Source organism: Mandrillus leucophaeus, unplaced genomic scaffold (genome assembly GCF_000951045.1).
Source record: "Mandrillus leucophaeus isolate KB7577 unplaced genomic scaffold, Mleu.le_1.0 Scaffold419, whole genome shotgun sequence".
Taxonomy (NCBI): domain Eukaryota; kingdom Metazoa; phylum Chordata; class Mammalia; order Primates; family Cercopithecidae; genus Mandrillus; species Mandrillus leucophaeus.
In genome coordinates this window covers 1,236,921-1,254,327 of record NW_012104465.1, presented here as the reverse complement: position 1 = coordinate 1,254,327, position 17,407 = coordinate 1,236,921, and the positions used below count along the sequence as shown (strand labels likewise).

Sequence of the window (17,407 nt, the reverse complement as noted above, 5' to 3'; positions counted from 1 at the left end):
GTGGCGCGATCTCAGCTCACTGTAAAGTCCACCTCCCAGGTTCACACCGTTCTCCTGCCTCAGCCTCATGAGTAACTGGAACTACAGGCCTCCGCCACCATGCCCGGCTAATTTTTTTGTATTTTTAGTAGACACGGGATTTCACTGTGTATTAGCCAGGATGGTCTCAATCTCCTGACCTTGTGATCCGCCCACCTCGGCCTCCTAAAGTGCTGGGATTACAGGCGTGAGCCACCTCGCCCGGCCCAGAGATTTCTTTAAAGGATGTATAGTTTTCCAGGCAGAACTTGCACATTCTATTCCCTCTGCCTAGAATTCTTTTCCTCCCACCCTCCACCTAACTGGTTCCTCCTTAAGCAGGTCTCCAATTAAATGTCATCTCCAGCCAGCCATGGTGGCCCATGCCTGTAATCCCAATGTTTTGGGAGGCCAAGGCAGGAGGATTGCTTTAGGCCGGGAGTTCAAGCTCAGCCTGGGCAACATAGTTAGACCCTGTCTCTAAAACAAATATAAAACAAAAATAAAAATAAAATTGAAGTTATCTCAGGCATCTAGATGAGGGGCACTCCTGTTATTTTTCTCTCAAAGTCCTCTGGTGTTTTCCTTTATAACACTACAGCATGTAATTACATAGTCATGTTGTGTTTCCTTGTTTATTACCTGTCTGCCCCACTAGATTGAAAGCCCCCTGAGGGCAGGAAACTATCTTTTTTGTTCTCTGTTGTCTGCCAAATACTAGTGGAGCATACGGCACAGAGTTGGCACTCAAAACAATGTATTTTAACAGAATAAATGAATGGAAGCATAGGAGAAGTGGGTGTCCTAGGCAGAGGCTCAGCAGAGACCATCAGCACAGGGCAGAAGAGAAAACTTCAAAGAGGGGCATGGATGTGTCAGAGCAAGAGGGTCTTGTAGGCTGAGCCGAGTGGACGCAGGGTGTAGGCTTTATCCTAACAGAATAGGGATCCACTGAAGAGCTTTCAGAGGTGAGTGACAGACTCAAATTTGCATTTTTGACCACTGCTCCCCAATAGGTCAAATACTGTGCAATGATGGAAATGTTCTGTGTCTGCAGTGCCCAGTGGGGTTGCTGCTAGCCACATGTGGCCAACGAGCATTTGAAATGCAGCCTGTGACTGGGGAGTGGAACTGTAATTTTATTTAATTTGAATCAATTTAGCAGTTTTAGAAAGATCCTTCAGGCGGCGATAGAGAAGACGGGGGAAAGGCAGATGGGAAGAAGTTAGGAAGCAGCTGTGGCAAGCCAAGCAAGAGAGGGTGATACTTTGAACAGCTGCCCTGCGAGCTCTGCTCACGGAAAGAAGAATCTGCTCCTCTCTTCGCCAGCCCCTCCCTCTTGCCAACACTGTCCCCAGACCCCCATCCTCAGCCAGCTTTTGCTCAGTGGGTTGAGAACAAGGGGCACTGAAGGTATTGTGAGCACGTTGGAGGAGACGGGAATTGTAGGAGATGCCAGGCCCTGCTGCTTGGCACAGTCTGCAGGCAGTAACAACTTTTACTGCCAAGATGTGTCTCACTCACACTCCTGCCCAAAGGAGCAAAGCAAGCCGCCATGCTTCTGCCAGTACACGCCCCAGGCAGATACAAGTTTGCTCCCTACAAACCTTCCCTGACTTCAGCAACTGACTCGGCAATGCCAGAGCAGGGCCTCCCACCAGGAGGAGCTTGTTATAAATCCCAGGGGGAATTTAGGGGGTCTCAGGAGTGGGCAGGGGCTACCCATGAGGTCAGCTGGAGCAGGCACCCTAGCCAAGGCAAGCCATGTCAAGAGATTACTGAAACTCACCTTCATACTGAAGACCAGGCAGGGCCTTTGGAGGTGCAGAGGCCTGGAAGCCAGGCAGGACTCCTGCAAAGGGTGCAAACAGAAAGCAGGGAGACAGAAATAAGGAACAAAAGGAGGTAGCTGATGTAGGCCTCCGGAACTGGGCTGGGAGTCAGGCTTCTTGACTTGAAGCCGCAGCTCTGCCACTAACCAGCTCTAACTTCGGGCAAGCTGCCTCACTTCCTGGGTCTCCGTTTCTCCATCTTTCCATGGGAAAGCTGTATTAGATGCTCCCTGTGCATGCTGATAGCTCTAACCGTGTATGGTACTGACTATTCTCTCTGCAGAGAGAACATCCTCGTTCTGGATATATTTTTTGAAGCTCTCAATTATGAGACAATTGAACAGAAGAAGGCGTATGAAGTTGCTGCCTTACTTGGTAAGTTAGTGTCTATTGCACAAATTTCCACATCTCATAGAGGGTGGGAGGGAGGGAGGATGTACAGGTGGATGGGAGGCAAGCAGACAGACACATAGCCTTGGAGGAGTCTAACCTTTTAATTTACTAACAATTGCTCCCTCTTTCCTTGCACTGCGCCTCTCCCAGAATGGAAAGAACCCCAGTGGGGTGGAATTTCAGGCCCAATTTATTCCCCAATCTTGGCTTCATTTTCCCCATCTATCCAATGAGGAGGGTCAGCCTAAAGGCCTCTGGGCCTTTCCAGCCCTGCACTCTTAGAATTCATGGTCTTCTGCCCCAGGTTGCAGTCAGGATCCTGGGGCCATGGAGAGGGGGAAGAGGTATCAGAAGGAGAGAAGGAGGGAAGGCTGAACTGTGGGTGGTCCCAGGTGGGACCTGGGAGGTAAGGGCCCTGATGGAGCTTCACCCCAAAAGCAACGTTGCTGCATCCGGAAGGCCAGGTGTTGTCCCCTGGACTGAGTCATTTGTCAAACACAAATGAAGGGTCACTCTTCACAGGTATCTACAAACCTGCTGCCACCCCATACAAGTTCGCATGAGCTCGCCGGCCCCAGTGGCATATGATGGATACAGGGAGCTAATTTCCATCCTACCCCAGCCCAACCCAAAACTCACAAGACCCCTAAGAGTGCACAGTTAAAGGACTTGACTCTCGAGCGCTTCTCTCAGCTCCCACTCACTCTCAAGAAAGGATCTGATGCCTGTGCCCCAGAAAGAGAAATAGCTGTTGTCTCCATGAGCTGAACCAGGTGACGTTAGCATTTTGGAAGGGGCAGATACCTACTACCTGGCTTCTCACACCAGCTATGAGAATATGGACAAGTAACTTTACCTTGCTGAACCTTAGGTTCCTCATCCGCAAGATGGGTTTAATAAAACCCACTTTATGAGCTTGTTGTGATGGTTAAATGTGATAAACCCCTAGCCCAGGAAAGGTCCATAAATAGTAGTTCCTGGCACCTGGACAGTCACTATGCCAGGGACCCAGGGCTCAGCTGCTGTGTCCAAGGGCTGGCTAAGCATTTCTACACTTTCTCCAGGAGGCTGGGGACTCCCCACCATAGCTCGGTCCCAGCTAGGTTAAAGTGGCTGTCACTCAGCCTCAGAAGTCATTGTGACCAAAGGTACTGAGCCAAGAGACTCATGCCCTAGGCCCCACCAGAAACATAGACCGCTCACTCACCCCTGTGCTGGCCTTGCCCTTTATTTCCATAAAGAGGACCCAGGACAGGCCTCTTCCTACCCCCTGCCCTCCCCCAGCATAGGCTCACAGTCTTCCTCTGTCTCTCTGCTCTCTTTATGTGTGTCTCTTTCTTTCTCTCTCTCTCTCTCTCTCTCTCACACACACACACACACACACACACAGAGAGAGAGAGAGAAAGAGAGAGAGAGAGAGAGACATAGAGAGCAAGAAGGGCCTGAGCTCTGAATCTGTCGTGTCTGCATCAGATATGAGCTTGTTCCCAGCATCGAACGTGTTCCCACCCAGAATAGCCGGCTGAGGAGCTCATGCTGCCATCTGGACCTCCTGTGATGAGAGCGTGCGCCGCTTGCAAACCCTCAGTCATCAGGCCCTTCTCTCAACACCGCATGGCCCTTTCTCACCTCCTGGTGTCCATGCACATGCACGCTACACAGCGTTCGCACTACCCACAGTGTACCCCACCCCGGTCTGCACACACACACACCAAACCTACAGGTTCATGCACCCACGGTGGTCCAGGACCACACACACAAATGCATACCTCTACAGCCCCACGTGCCAATCCCACAGCTCCAGAGACACACCCATGCACACAGCCCCCACACGGCCCCATATACACACACAAGCACACCCACACTACACATGCTCTACACACTCAGACACACTCTGCTCACCTCCACAGACCCACACTCACACACACTTAGACACACTCAGAGTGCCTAAAATAGACAGGGAGAGCCACCTACATAAAACCATGGACAGCCAGACCTCCTGCCTGCTTTTATACAAATACGTGCACACACCCTGGACCCTGGCACATACCCCGCACTCTACCACCACAGACTCACACTGCACATGCACATCACACGCCTCCCACCTGACATACATATCCATTAGAACACAGTCCCCAAGAAACCTCCATTAAAGACATGAGAGGGAGCGGTGATGGGAAAGGAATGAGGGAGAGCCTTTTTGAGCCATTTTGAGCCCAGCACCAAGTTCCACTGGGAAGAGCCCTCTCCCCATCATCTCTGTAGTTCACCTGAGTTCATGGGCATGGGGACCTCCCCCCGGCCGCCCTGCAGCCATAAGCTGAGAAGGAGTGGGGCAGATCTGCCCACCAGAGAGTTCTCAGGCCAAGAGGTCAACCTGGCATCTCCAAGAGAACTGACCAGCCACCCCGAACTCTGCCCCCCAATCCCAATTCCTGCCCCTCTTTCCAGAGACCGAGAGTCTTAGAGATTAGGGCTAGAAAGAACTTCATAGTTCATCTCATCCAATCCCCTCCATCCTGCCACCACCACCAAATGTCGTTTGGAGGCAAAGCTCCTCAGAAGGTCAGGGCTTATGAAAGCTACACAACCAGTTGGTGGCCACTCTCTGGACTCAGAGCCTCAGAGCCCTCAGCCCTCTGCCACACTGCCTCTGCAGCAAAGCATCTTAAGCTTTTGGGGACTCAGGACCCCTGTTAGAAACTGATAATAGCTATGGACTCTCCTGCTACAAATGCCCAAGCACACACATTTCACATTCAATTTCAGGAGAGTCTCCAGCCATCTGAAGTACTCCCAGGACAGTGGTTCTCAAACTCTGGTGGGCCTGAGAACGCACCTCACCTCCAGCAGAAACTTAAAAATCCTGACATCCAGACCCCAACCCCAGAGGCTCTGATTCTATTGGCCTAGGTGTATCCAGGCAGCAACACTGATTACAGTTCTTCCAGGAGAGTTGGATGCAGGGGGATCTGAAGACAAATCCAGAAAAACTTTGAACAACGGGGGCCTATAAACCCCGGAGTAAGAACCTCAGCTCTAGAAAGAGTCAAAATTGCACACTAACTTTTGGATGGGGGAGAAAGGAGACACCTATGACCTTATCCCAAGGGTGGGAGGTGCCCCAAGGTGGCCCTGAAGCCCATGCCGTGATTGGATTGGTGGGGGGGCATCTCTTCCCAAGACTCCCACCCAGGGCGCCTGCCACCAGTCCACACACATCCTAGCTCTCTATTCTGCCTATTCCCAGCCCAGAGTCAAAGCAGGACCCAATCGGTGTGGTTCTGAGTGTACCTGAACAACTCCATTAGCACTGTGGATCATGAGATCTAGTCTAAGCCCTTCCAATAAGCCGTCAGCTTAGTCCCTGACCCCACTGAATGCAGAAAAACAGTAGCTCTCAGAGATGTGCAGTGAGGGAAGGAGCTGCCAAAGGCCTGGACCTCCCACAACAAGGCCCAGGCTCCCCGTGGAGGGGGCGCCATTCAGAAGGTCTGGGTTGCATCTCAGTCTGTTCACCCTTCCTGGAAGCTGCATAAAAGCAAAGCTTTGGTCTTTTCCCTCTCTCTCCAGGTGATATTGGTGGTCAGATGGGATTGTTCATTGGTGCTAGTATCCTTACAATACTAGAGCTCTTTGATTATATTTATGAGGTAAGAGTTGGGATTCCCTGCAGGGAAATGACCGCTTGCTGGTGCCCTCATCGTGCCCCAGGTTCAGAAACACGGTAGAAGGAAGGCGGTGCCTCTCTCCATGCAGAGTCTGCTTCCCCTCCTGTCTACTCATAGAGTCGATCACTGAAGCCCAGGCACCGTGGGGCAAGGGGATGGGAGTTTTTTGGGGGGCGGTGGATATAAGAGAAACACAGGCCTATCCTCTGGGAGCTGGAACAGCACTGGGCCATCTACACTGGCAGGGAAGGATGGGGAGGGATGAGCGGAAGTTAGGCCAGACTGTGCTGAGGCCAGCTCCGAGCCCCTCCTGAAGCTGGGCTGGAGGTGGTGGCTTCATCCATGGGCATGTCCACACCTGCACACGTACTCCCCCCACACACACACACCTGCCCTGTAGGTGGCCCAGTAGGTGGCCCATCGCCTGAGTCATGTTCTCCATGGCCCAGCCAGTCTTAGGGAAGGGGCACTTCCCAGCAGTCCTCACCAATCCTGAGCAAGAAGACAGCAGGGCAAGCCAGCCGTCTCAGCTGCTAACAGTCTGGGGAGATGTCTTCCTCAAGAAATGCCTGGAACGAGGCCTCTGAAAGCTTCTCTGGCACTGAGGGTTCCTGGAGCTGGTCAGCCTTCTCACCTGCATCTCTCTGAGAGCGAGCGTGTGGATGCCACTATCCCAGGCTCTGTTTTGACGGGTGTTCCCTTGGAGGCCTCCATCCCCCTGGCTGTGAGATGGGCAATGCACTTCACCTCCAACATGCACCCCTGAAAAAGGCAATGGCTCCAGAACTTCCAAGGAATGCCTGGACCTGTGAAGTCCCCCAAACCGGAGCAGTAGACAGGAACCTGCAGAACCATGTTCTGCCTCTCACAGGGGGCTGTTCGTGACCAAAGGCTGCTCGGAACCACAGTGGGGACCTGTCGTGCCCCAGTGACCAGACTTCTCTGGAGAATCTCGTGCCTCTCAGCACAGTGACTCCAAAACCACATCAGTTCCCATGGCCAGATTTTATTCTGCTTTGTTTATTGACCTCCGTGAAAAACTGTACGCAGTTATGGCAATTGAATCACACCAGGTAACAGATTTAAGAACTATGCTTTATTGCTAGGAGTAAAACGTTATGAACTCAGGCATGTCTAGGTCTTCTGAATTGTGTGCAGTGTCAGGCCTAGACACTGAATAATAATCTTGTCCCCCAGCCCCAGCCACAGAAAGGGGGTCCCAGGCTGCTCCTGAGGACAGACAGGGAGCCAGCGTACCAGCACACACCACTTACTAACACTCACCAGCCACAAAGACAGCAGTCCACGCTGTGAAGCAGGGCCCGCCATTACCTCTTCCAAGCTCCATCTCCTGCAACAAAATCCCATTTCAGCCGAAAGGCTGGGTTGAGACAGACAGGCACCTGGAGCTGGCTGCCAGGCTGGGCTTGTGCTACAGTATGTCCAGCCACAGCCCTGGCAGCTGCCAGCCCCAGCAGGGCCCAATGGAGGGAGGTCCCTTCTATCTCCACACCCTCCTTGCAGCCTGACCAACCCCTTCCTGCTTTTCTTGCAGCTGATCAAAGAGAAGCTATTAGACCTGCTTGGCAAAGAGGAGGACGACGGGAGCCACGATGAGAATGTGGTAAGAGCAGCTCACTGATTGGAAGTTGCTCTGCTGCTCTGGCTTGTACCAGCAGTAGGAAACCAGATACTGGGGCCGGGCAGGAAAGATGTGACTCACTGCACACCTTTCTATGGCTTGGGACATGCTGTCACTTCCCAAATCCAAGGACACTCCAGCTGAGCCTCGAGCCTCTCTCTGAGACTCATCCCAGAAGCCAGTATGGATGCAGCAGACACCAGGAGGTGCTTCCAAATGTAGGACCTGCCTGGCCCAATCCAGCTTCTCTCAGGCAGACAGCTGCTCCCCTCATCTCACAGCAGGGGGAGAAGTGGACAGGCTCTGTACGTCTATTCCTTTATTCCCCAGTGGTGGCAAAGTACAAGCAGAGCATCACTGGCTCTCCATCCCATTCAAAACGGACAGAGTATGGAGCCCCATGAAGTTGGAAGTAGCAATAGTGCCCATTATAGCTACTGACTATCGTGTGCCTGGTACGTGTCAGGCACTTTGTATTTGAGGCAGTCGAGGCCCAGAGACCAAAGTCCCACAGCTGCTGAGTGTCAGAGCTGCCCTCCAAGCACTTCTAACCACTGCCCTACTCTGCCTCTTTCCTATAGCCCGAGAGGCAGCCCCTCTATGGCTGTTTGTCATTCTCCTTCCCAAACTCAGTCTACTCCTGGGTTCAGGCCTTGGCTGATGGGTGCAGATGTTGCCGGCTTTCCCCATCCAGCCTTGTGCCCCAAATCAGCACCTCCAGCCCTGGAAAACGGTGCCCATGGGTGACCACCACCCACTTAATATCAACAAATCCAAAATGGACCCCAGCCCCTTCCCCCTATATGGATTCCATTTCTGTTTCACACACTGTCTACAAATCTTGCTTTGATTCTCTGGTCCCCTGCAACCTCTGTGGAACAGAAAGTGGGGAGGGGAAGGGCAGTGTGGAAGGGGCCCCGGTCTGGCCTCAGCTGGCCTGGCTGGATCCCAAGGCTCCGGCTTCCTGGCTGTGTGCCTGGGGGCAAGTTACATATTTAACCTCTCTAAGCATCTGCATCAGATCAGACCACAGGGGGCTGTCACCTGAGTTAAGTGAGATCCTGCCGGCAAAGCAGTCAGCACAGCACTTAGTTTATAGTAGGTGCTTAGACAGTGGTTCCCTTTGCACCCTCAGAGCCCCCCTTGCTTCAGAAGGTCTCAGTGTCACGGCCTCTTCTCCATCCTGTTCCTCCTCCCCTAGTTGTGGCCCCATCAAATCTTCCCCAAATTCCTGGCACAGCCTCCTGGCTAGCCGTCCCTGCTCCAATCCCTCTCGGCCTCCCACCCACCGCAGCCTGGGAACCACCCTGGAGATTCATGTGTGGCCAGCTCAGCCCCTCCGTGCTTAGGGACCCACGGCTATGTTTCTCTGGGTCCAGCCTAACCCTAAAAGTCCTTGGGGACTGACCCAAGGACTGGCCAGCTCTGGTTCTGAGCTCTAAGGCCTTCTACCCTTCCTGCTTGGCCTCAGCCATGGGTCCTTCCTGCCCCAGGCCTAGCCACGGGCTGTACTTCCTGCACCATAGCCCCAAGGGAGGCCCCCGGGGGAGAGGTCAGGACTCAGGACCATCCAGCCCCAAAGCTAGAGACCACTCAGATATAGGTCCAGTTACATGAGGGGCACCTCTAGGAGGGATCAAACCAACTGCCGATCAAACCAAGGAGCCTTCTCACTGCCGTAGCGGGCGCCCAAGTGTGCAATGGTAAGGATTCCATTCAGCCTCATGCCCCCAAGATGGTAAACCAGCCTATCAGATGTCTGGAGCAGGAGCAGCCCAGAAGTGGGGAGCACCTTCCCCAGGGCCTAGGCTGGGCAGCTGGTGGCATCACAGTGAAGTTTTGCTGAGCGAATAATAAACTCCCACCAAACCTTTCCCTTCCAGAGTACTTGTGACACAATGCCAAACCACTCTGAAACCATCAGCCACACTGTGAACGTGCCCCTGCAGACGGCCCTGGGGACCTTGGAGGAGATTGCCTGCTGACACCCCTCGAGCCACCCAGCACCCCCTCCAAACAGACCTTGAGGCCCAAGACCAGGACAAGGAAGAGCAAGCTCAGGTGGAATGGCCCCTGATGCTGGAAAGAAGCAAGAGCCCCCTATGCACACATTGCAGACTAGCTGCCTAGACCTCGCTCCGGCCACGTCCAGCGCGACGCGTCCTTGGGCCCCGCCGTGCGTCCCTCTTAGGAGAGATGAGTCACACTCTGGAACTGTCCAGGAACGAACCTGCCATCACATCTCACTGCCAGATGTATAAAGCACCTGCATGCTCAGACTTCTTATGGCGCCACCTCCACGTCTGTCTTGTACATGACATTCCTCCACGTGGTTTCCAGTGTCCACACCGCTGCCCGTGCAGTGGGACCAGATTCCAGGTCCAAAGTCACCATGAGGCCACCCTGGAATCAGAACTGCACAATCAAGAGGGAACCCGTGGGACTCTCTGCTACATTCAGTTCTTGTGTCGTTTGTGAAGGTTCTTAACCTCCCCACAAACCCCCTTTTCCCCAAGCTGGTCCATGGGGCTTTGGCGCCTAAGGTGACCTGTGCCAACCTCCCTCCCGCCCCAGAGCCTGTGACGGCGGCACAGCAGCCAGCAGGCGGGGGGCTCATGTGTTCACCCATGGTGGCCATGTCGTTCTTCTCTCCCTGTGACACAGCTTGTACAGTCTGATTCTTTTTATCTGGGATAGGGGGACTTTTATGTTTGTCCGATGGAGATTTGTTTTGTTTTGCTTTTTTTTTTTTAGTTTTGATGTTCTGAGGTTTGGTTTGGTTTCTCCATTTTCTTTGGCGTTTATTTATTTGTGCTTCAAATCACAGTCATATTAAAAGCTGGTCTTGTGGAAATGGCTGAGTTATTTCCACCTTTTCTCCACATCCAAGTCTCTCTCCCTCCAGGGCCTAGGAAAGGCCTGCCAGGTCAAAACTGCAGACTGTGTATCTGGAAAGTTTTATGCAACGACACTTACCTTTACAAACTGTGCATACTCTATATGTTTACTCTAAATGTTGTTAATGATTGCTCACAACCTTGTAAATGTCTTCGAGTCCCACTGATGGGCCACAGCTCGCGTTCTGAAGGAGGCTGCCCTGGACCATAATCACGTGACCTGGAGAACGCTGCCCAGACATGGAAACCATCAAGGAGGACTTTGTGTCCCCCTGTGATCTGTCTGCTACCCTGACCCCTTCTGACCCCGTCGGTGAATTTGGGCTGGACTCAGGCCCCAGCATGGCCTCCCTCCCACACACAAGCCTTCCTGGCCTCCCCACCCCCAGTAAACCGACCTGCCTCGCCCCCCGGAGGTCACGCTGGCACTCTGCCTTGCCCCCCAGAGTCACACTGGCACTCTGCCTTGCTCCCCAGAGGTCACGCTGGCACTCTGCCTTGCTCCCCAGAGGTCACGCTGGCACTCTGCCTTGCTCCCCATGACTTCTTAGAGGTGGAATGAGAGGTTGGGAGGTGCCTTTTGGTGTTATGGGTGTAGGGCATGCCCTTTTCAGCCTCCAGGTGTGAAAGAGAGTTTCCTGTTCAGGCAGAATCCTCATCCTTAGCACCATGCTGGTTCCATAGCAGCAGTTCCTTTAACCTAATCTTTTACTTTCCCTCCCGGCCCTCACCACTCCCAACTCAAAGTCTCTCCTCAAGCAGTGAAGAAAGGCCTAATGTGGCTGTGCCTTTCACCTCACGCACAGGTGCTCAGAAAGCACTGGCTACACCAGAGGTTCAGGGTTCTGATCCCGTTCTGCCATCCAACCTCCCTGTCTGTCTCTCCTTCGTGACCCACTAACACAAACAAAAGTTACTTGCCCAATGTGACAAATGGAAGAGTCTCCCACCAGGAGTTACGAGCCCTGGCCCCACGGCCTTCTTCTCTCCGTAGCTGTGTGACAGTGGGTGAGACCATGCACCTCTCCAGGCACAGCTCGTTAATTTTTGGATGAAGATAGTACCTTACCTGTGTGAAGGGAAGATGCAGGACCAGATGATCTCCTGAGACTCAAAGTGCCATAACAGCACCTGCCTCCCTGCCCAGTGGGATGCTCACGCCCAAGCATGGCCAGGAGCTGGTAGTCCTGGGGGCTGCAGAAGGCAGCTGGGACAGAGCACCCCTGTGATAGCTCCTCCCAAGCATTCTCCCAGATGGGGTTGCCAGCTGTCAGCCAAGCTAGGTTTTATTCTTAAAGAGTGTGAAGTTGCCAGAAAGGGTCTTGTGTGGTTTTCTATCACTGCCATTGCAAATAACTACTACTTTCGTGGTTTAAAACAACACAAATGTATTATCTTACAGTTCTATAGGTCAAAAGTCTGACACAGGTCTCACTGGGCTAAAACCCAGTGCCAGCAAGGCTGTGTTTCTTTCTGGAAGTTCTACAGGAGACTCTGTTTCCTTGCTTTTTCCAGCTTCTAGAGGTTGCCCACATTCCTTGGCTTGCAACCCCTTCCTCTATCTTCAAAGCCAGCCATGACGGATTAAGTCCTTCTCCTGTCATAAATCCACACAGGCACATCTCCCTCTAACCGTGACTTCTCTCCTGCTTCCCTCTTCCATTTGTAAAGAACACTTTTTCTTTTTTTAGACAAAGTCTCGCTCTGTCACCCAGGCTGGAGTGCAGTGGCACGATCTCAGCTCACTGCAACCTCTACCTCCCATATTCAAGCAATTCTCCTGCCTCAGCTTCCCGAGTAGCTGGGATTACAGTCATCCACCACCATGCCCATCTAGCTTTTGTATTTTTAGCAGAGATGGGATTTCTCCATGTTGGCCAGGCTGGTCTCAAACTCCTGATCTCAAGTGATCTGCCCACCTCAGCCTCCCAAAGTGCTGGGATTACAGGTGTGAGCCCCCATGCCCAGCCTTTAAAGAACCCTTTTGATGACACTGGACCTACTGCATAATCCAGGATAACCTTCCCATTTTGGGATTATTAAATTAACCACCTCTTCAAGGCCCCCTTTACCATGTAAGGTCACATATTCACAGGTTCCAGGGATTAGAATAGGGACATCTTTGGGGGACATTACTCTGTCTACCACAGGCCCACAGGCCTGCTGGATCGGGTAGCTTAATGTCCTCATTTTCCAATTGAGCAGACTCTCACGGGGAGAGGAGGGCCTGGCCTAGGGTCACATAGTGAGTTAGTGGCAGTGCCAAAGCTATACCGCTAAGCTCCGAGGTTCACAATTCCATTTGCAGACCCACCAAGGTGACTCACGTTAAACAAGAAGGACTGACAGTGACCAGTTTTCCATACTGGGCCAGAGTGTCAAAGTCCCTCTCCTGAGACAAACTCACCCATGACTACATCAGGCTGGCAAATGCCCTGCTGGTATCTACACTGTCAGATGCAGAAGAACAGGGATCCAGAGGCTGGCCTTGGACCGCTCCTACCAGGGACAGGAACCAAATGAAATGACTGTTCAATTAGTCGGGAGTCTCTCTGATGCTTCTGCCTCGTTCCGGTTTAGCAGCTTCATAAATTTTTAAAAAATCTATAGCTTAAATTACAATTTGAACTGCTTCATTGGATTTCTGGCTTCCTTTTCAGAAAAAAAAAAAAAAATTAGATCCATTTGTGATACAGCAAAGAATATTTAGATGCATTTGGATTGCTTCAGGGCTTACATATGTCTGCGCTCGTATGGATTTGAGGATTCTGGCTTTGTTCAGCTTAAACCAGGTCTATATTATTTACCTGTTTAAAGAAGAAAAAAAGGAAATTCAAGAGAGCAAATCAATAGCCAGCTACTGATTATTATTAATCGGCTGTTAACAAAAGACACAGTCTAAATTCGAGTGCGGGGGTGTGTTTTTGTGATCCTCCCGTCAAACAAGTAGTTGTTTGTGCAATCATTTCCTTAGTGTGGACCTGGGGAGGTCTGGTGGACAGGGGAGACTCAGGGAGTTGGCCCATTTTCAGGAGTGACCCAAAAGATGACACCAAGGCTAGGAATTTGGAGCAATGACAAGTCCAAGCCACAGGGTTGAATGCTCAGTGACTTCAGAGGATTGGATCAATCAATCGATCAATTGATTAATTAATTAATGGCACATGGCCCCAGACACAGGATCTGGGAGATGTGCCGCAGCTGAAGAGAGAGTAATTGAGCCTCGCTGTGAGCATTCATTGCCAGAGGGCTGGGCTAGCTGCTCGCACACTGTTGCTTTGTTGTTTTTGGCAGGGACAGGCTGGAGTTATTTTATTTTCCTCGTTCCAGCTTGAAGCTATTTTTGTGAGAGTTTTCACCACGAACGCTCCTAGTGAGAAGCTTGCAGAGCCACAAGCACTGATGAGGGGGAGACCTGAGTCCACAGAGGGTCTCTGGAGAACGGCTCTTGCTGAGCTGGGAAGGAGGGTGTCGCAGGCAGGCCCTGCCTACAGGTGTGAGCCTGGTGGGTAATGTGTTCCCTCAGGTAAAGCTCAGCACAGCCCACCTGAGCCCACAGGCCCAAAGGAAACCTCTTCCTCCACAAGCTCAGAGATTTTGATTCAATTTTGGAACCAAACTGCATGGGGCTGAGGGCCTCCATGAGATCCCAACGAATCAGCTCCCATGTGACAAAGAAAAGCGAGCTCAGAGAGGGCAAGGAATTGCTAAAGCAGGGGGAGAGAATGCAGCCAGCCCTGACTGGCACACAACCAGAGCAGACCCTCCGCTGCACAGAACAAGCTCTCTGGCATAACAGGGAAGGGGACAGGGGAAGAAAGAAGGGGCAAATGCAGGAAGGGCACAGGTGCACGTGCCATGCCATTCTATGGATTGACTGCTACCTTGCCGGGCACTTGCGGTGAGGCAAGCAATTTCTAATCTGAGCAAGGAATACCGACAAGTAAACAGAAGACTGCAAAAGGTGAATCTGGGTTTTTCAGTTGAAGGGAAGCAAGACAGCAGCATATGCGAAGCCCAGGAGGCTGCAGGAGGCACAGCTCAGGGGACTGCACACAGGTCTAGGAGAACCCAAGCAAAGACATGAAGGGACAAATGTTCTGAACGACCACTGAGAGGTAGGCAGGTGCCGAAGGATGAAGGACCTGGCCACTATGCTGAGAAGGGTGTCACAGCTAAAGTCCTTCAAGCTCTTTCCTTTGCTCCCCAAGAGGCAATGAAGACATTTCCCAAGCCAAGGGTTGATTTCTTGAACTAATACCTTTCTCCCCACTCATTGGAGATTCTTAGCTTCTTAGCACATGGGATCTTTTTGTGCAGGTGTTTATGTATTCCTAAGGCTAACAGGTTATTCTAGGGGGAATGAGTTCCATGGGGACTATGAAACAGCACTGTAGGACCCAACCCTGCTTGAGGACAGGTGGAAGGAGGAAAATCTCTTACTAATTCAATTTAACATCTGATGAAACCAGTACTCACTTGTTTTCAAGAATAAAGCAGTGGGTTGACAAAGGCTTTGGGTTTTTTTTGTTTTTGTTTTTGTTTTTGTTTTTTTGAGATGGAGTCTCACTCTGTCACACCCAGGCTGGAGTGCAGTGGCGTGACCTCGGCTCACTGCAACCTCTGCCTCCTAGGTTCGAGCGATTCTCCTGCCTCAGCCTCCTGAGGCTAATTTTTTGTATTTTTAGTAGAGACGGGGTTTCACCATGTTGGTCAGGCTGGTCTCAAACTCCTGACCTCAGGTGATTCGCCCACCTTGCCCTCCCAAAGTGCTGGGATTACAGGCATGAGCCACCTTGCCCAGCCAGAAGACTGAGTTTCTAACCTGTTTCAGCTGCAAACTGACCACATGACTTTGGGCCCAGTTCACTTCACTTCTGTGGGCCTCAGTTTCCTCCTTTATAACAGGGAAGGAGATGAAAATGGGCAGATAATCCCTTTGACTCTAACAGTCTGTGAGTTGAAGTTGTAAGTGAATGTCAGGCATCTAAGCAAATATTACTTTACTGCTCAGAACCCCCATTTCTCCATCTATAAAACAGAAATGCTGATGCTTAGTTTTCAGGTTTATGATGAGGATTAAGTAAGTTTCAATGTATAAAACACTTTCTGTCTTTTCTTCTTTTCTCTTTTCTTCCTGAAGAACATTGATTTTTAATCTTATTTGGATCACTGACTCTCTGAAAAATAAGATGAAAGCTGTAAACTCTCTCCCCCAAAAAATGCACATAGTCATATAGATATATGTTAAATTTTGCCTATGGGCTGGGTGCAATGGCTCACACCTATAATCCCAGCACTTTGGGAGGCTACGGTGGGAGGATCACTTGACTTCAGGAGTTCGAGACCAGCCTGGGCAACATGGCAAAACCCTATCTCTATGAAAAAAACAAAAAACTAGCCAGGTGTGGCGGTGCATGCCTGTAGTCCCAGCTGCTTGACAAAACAAAACAAAATGTTTCCATACAATTTCAGGAGGGTTATGGACCCCCAGAGCCCATCTGTGAGCCTCTAGGGATCCACTGATGCTAGGCAGTCACCCTGATCGAGAAAGTGCTAAACAATCCTCCAAAAGAACACCACAGTACCACAAAATGCAACCAACATTTCTTCTCCTAAAATCACATAATGACTGTCATTTTTCAATTTACAGAAAGAAGAAAAAATAAAAGGATAGCTAGCATTTGATCAGTGTTAAGTGCTTTCTCCCATAATTTTTTTAAACCTTTGGCACCTGCTGCAGCTTGTGCGTTCTCACAGATGGCAAAATGAATGAACGAGCAGAAAATGAATATGAACAGAAAAACTTGGAAACGTGATTTCATAAAATTATTTTATGCACGTAGAGATTTTGAGGGCTGAAGGAAGAGACCTGTATACATAAAAAGCAACCATAGCGTCCACTTTGCAGACACCCCCATGGCCTGGTTCTTCAAGAACATGCCCCCTGCATGCCCTGCACCTGGGAGTGCAGGCATAATGTTCGCTGGCTGCCACTGAGCCTCCAAACACTCCCCACTGCTGACATCTCATGTGTTTCTGAGCAAGGCCGCGACGGTGTTTTGCTTTCTGTTCAAAAGAAAATCCGCCCCCTGATAATTACTGAGTGATGCTTTGGGATGGAGAATTCAGATTTTTTGCCTCCTTGAAGCTGTTCTGTCCCCCATGCCTCTAAAGGAAGTGGCAAACTTATCACCATTATAGGCCATTTGTCTTTAGGGTAATTCCGCCTTTTGTGACTTCTTTACAAAAGCAGTTCTATCTGAGTTAAAATAGGCCCAATACAAAGTGATTGGTGGGCACCAAAGCACACCCAGCTCAACCAGCCTCCCAGAAGGAAACTTCCCACACCACGCTGGAGTCTCTGTCCTGACCCCATCACTCCATGAGCATTTTCCGTGTGCTTACTATGTGCCAGGCACTGGGCTAGGAGTACTGGGAATTCATGTATCAAGAAGACACAGTCTAGGTGGGCAGAGGTGGGCAATAGGCATGTACAGTAACACCTGAGCAGTACAGTGGCCCATGCCTGTAATCCCAGCACTTTGGGAGGCCAAGGTGGGCAGATCACAAGGTCAAGAGATCAAGACCATCCTGGCCAATATGGTGAAACCCCGTCTCTATTAAAAATACAAAAATTAGCTGGGCGTGGTGGCACACGCCTGTAGTCCCAGGTACTCGGAAGGCTGAGGTAGGAGAATTGCTTGAACCTGGGAGGAAAAGCTTGCAGTGAGCCAAGATCACATCACTGCACTCCAGCCTGGTGACAGAGAGAGACTCTGTCAAAAAGAACGGAAGGGAAGGGAAGGGAAGGGAACGGAAGGGAACGGAAGGGAAGGGAAGGGAAGGGAAGGGAAGGGAAGGGAGAAAGAAAGAGAAAAGAAAGAATGAGAAAGAAAAAAGAAAGAAAAGAAGAAAGGAAGAGAGAAAAGAATGAGAAAGAAAAAAGAAAGA

The 17,407-nt window shown here is 51.0% G+C and overlaps 1 protein-coding gene across 1 annotated transcript in view; it reads left to right on the top strand.

The window, feature by feature from the left end:
• The window catches only part of LOC105548704 (acid-sensing ion channel 2-like), a gene marked incomplete at its 5' end in the record, with an annotated part of 298,295 nt that extends 287,885 nt beyond the window's left edge, over positions 1 to 10,410 (top strand). Inside the window, 4 exons of the mRNA XM_011992871.1 lie at positions 2,134 to 2,225; positions 5,817 to 5,896; positions 7,470 to 7,538; positions 9,440 to 10,410. Coding sequence (XP_011848261.1) covers positions 2,134 to 2,225; positions 5,817 to 5,896; positions 7,470 to 7,538; positions 9,440 to 9,541 — 343 coding nt within the window. The remainder of the gene's footprint in view (positions 1 to 2,133; positions 2,226 to 5,816; positions 5,897 to 7,469; positions 7,539 to 9,439) is intronic.
• Between the last annotated feature and the right edge of the window lie 6,997 nt (positions 10,411 to 17,407).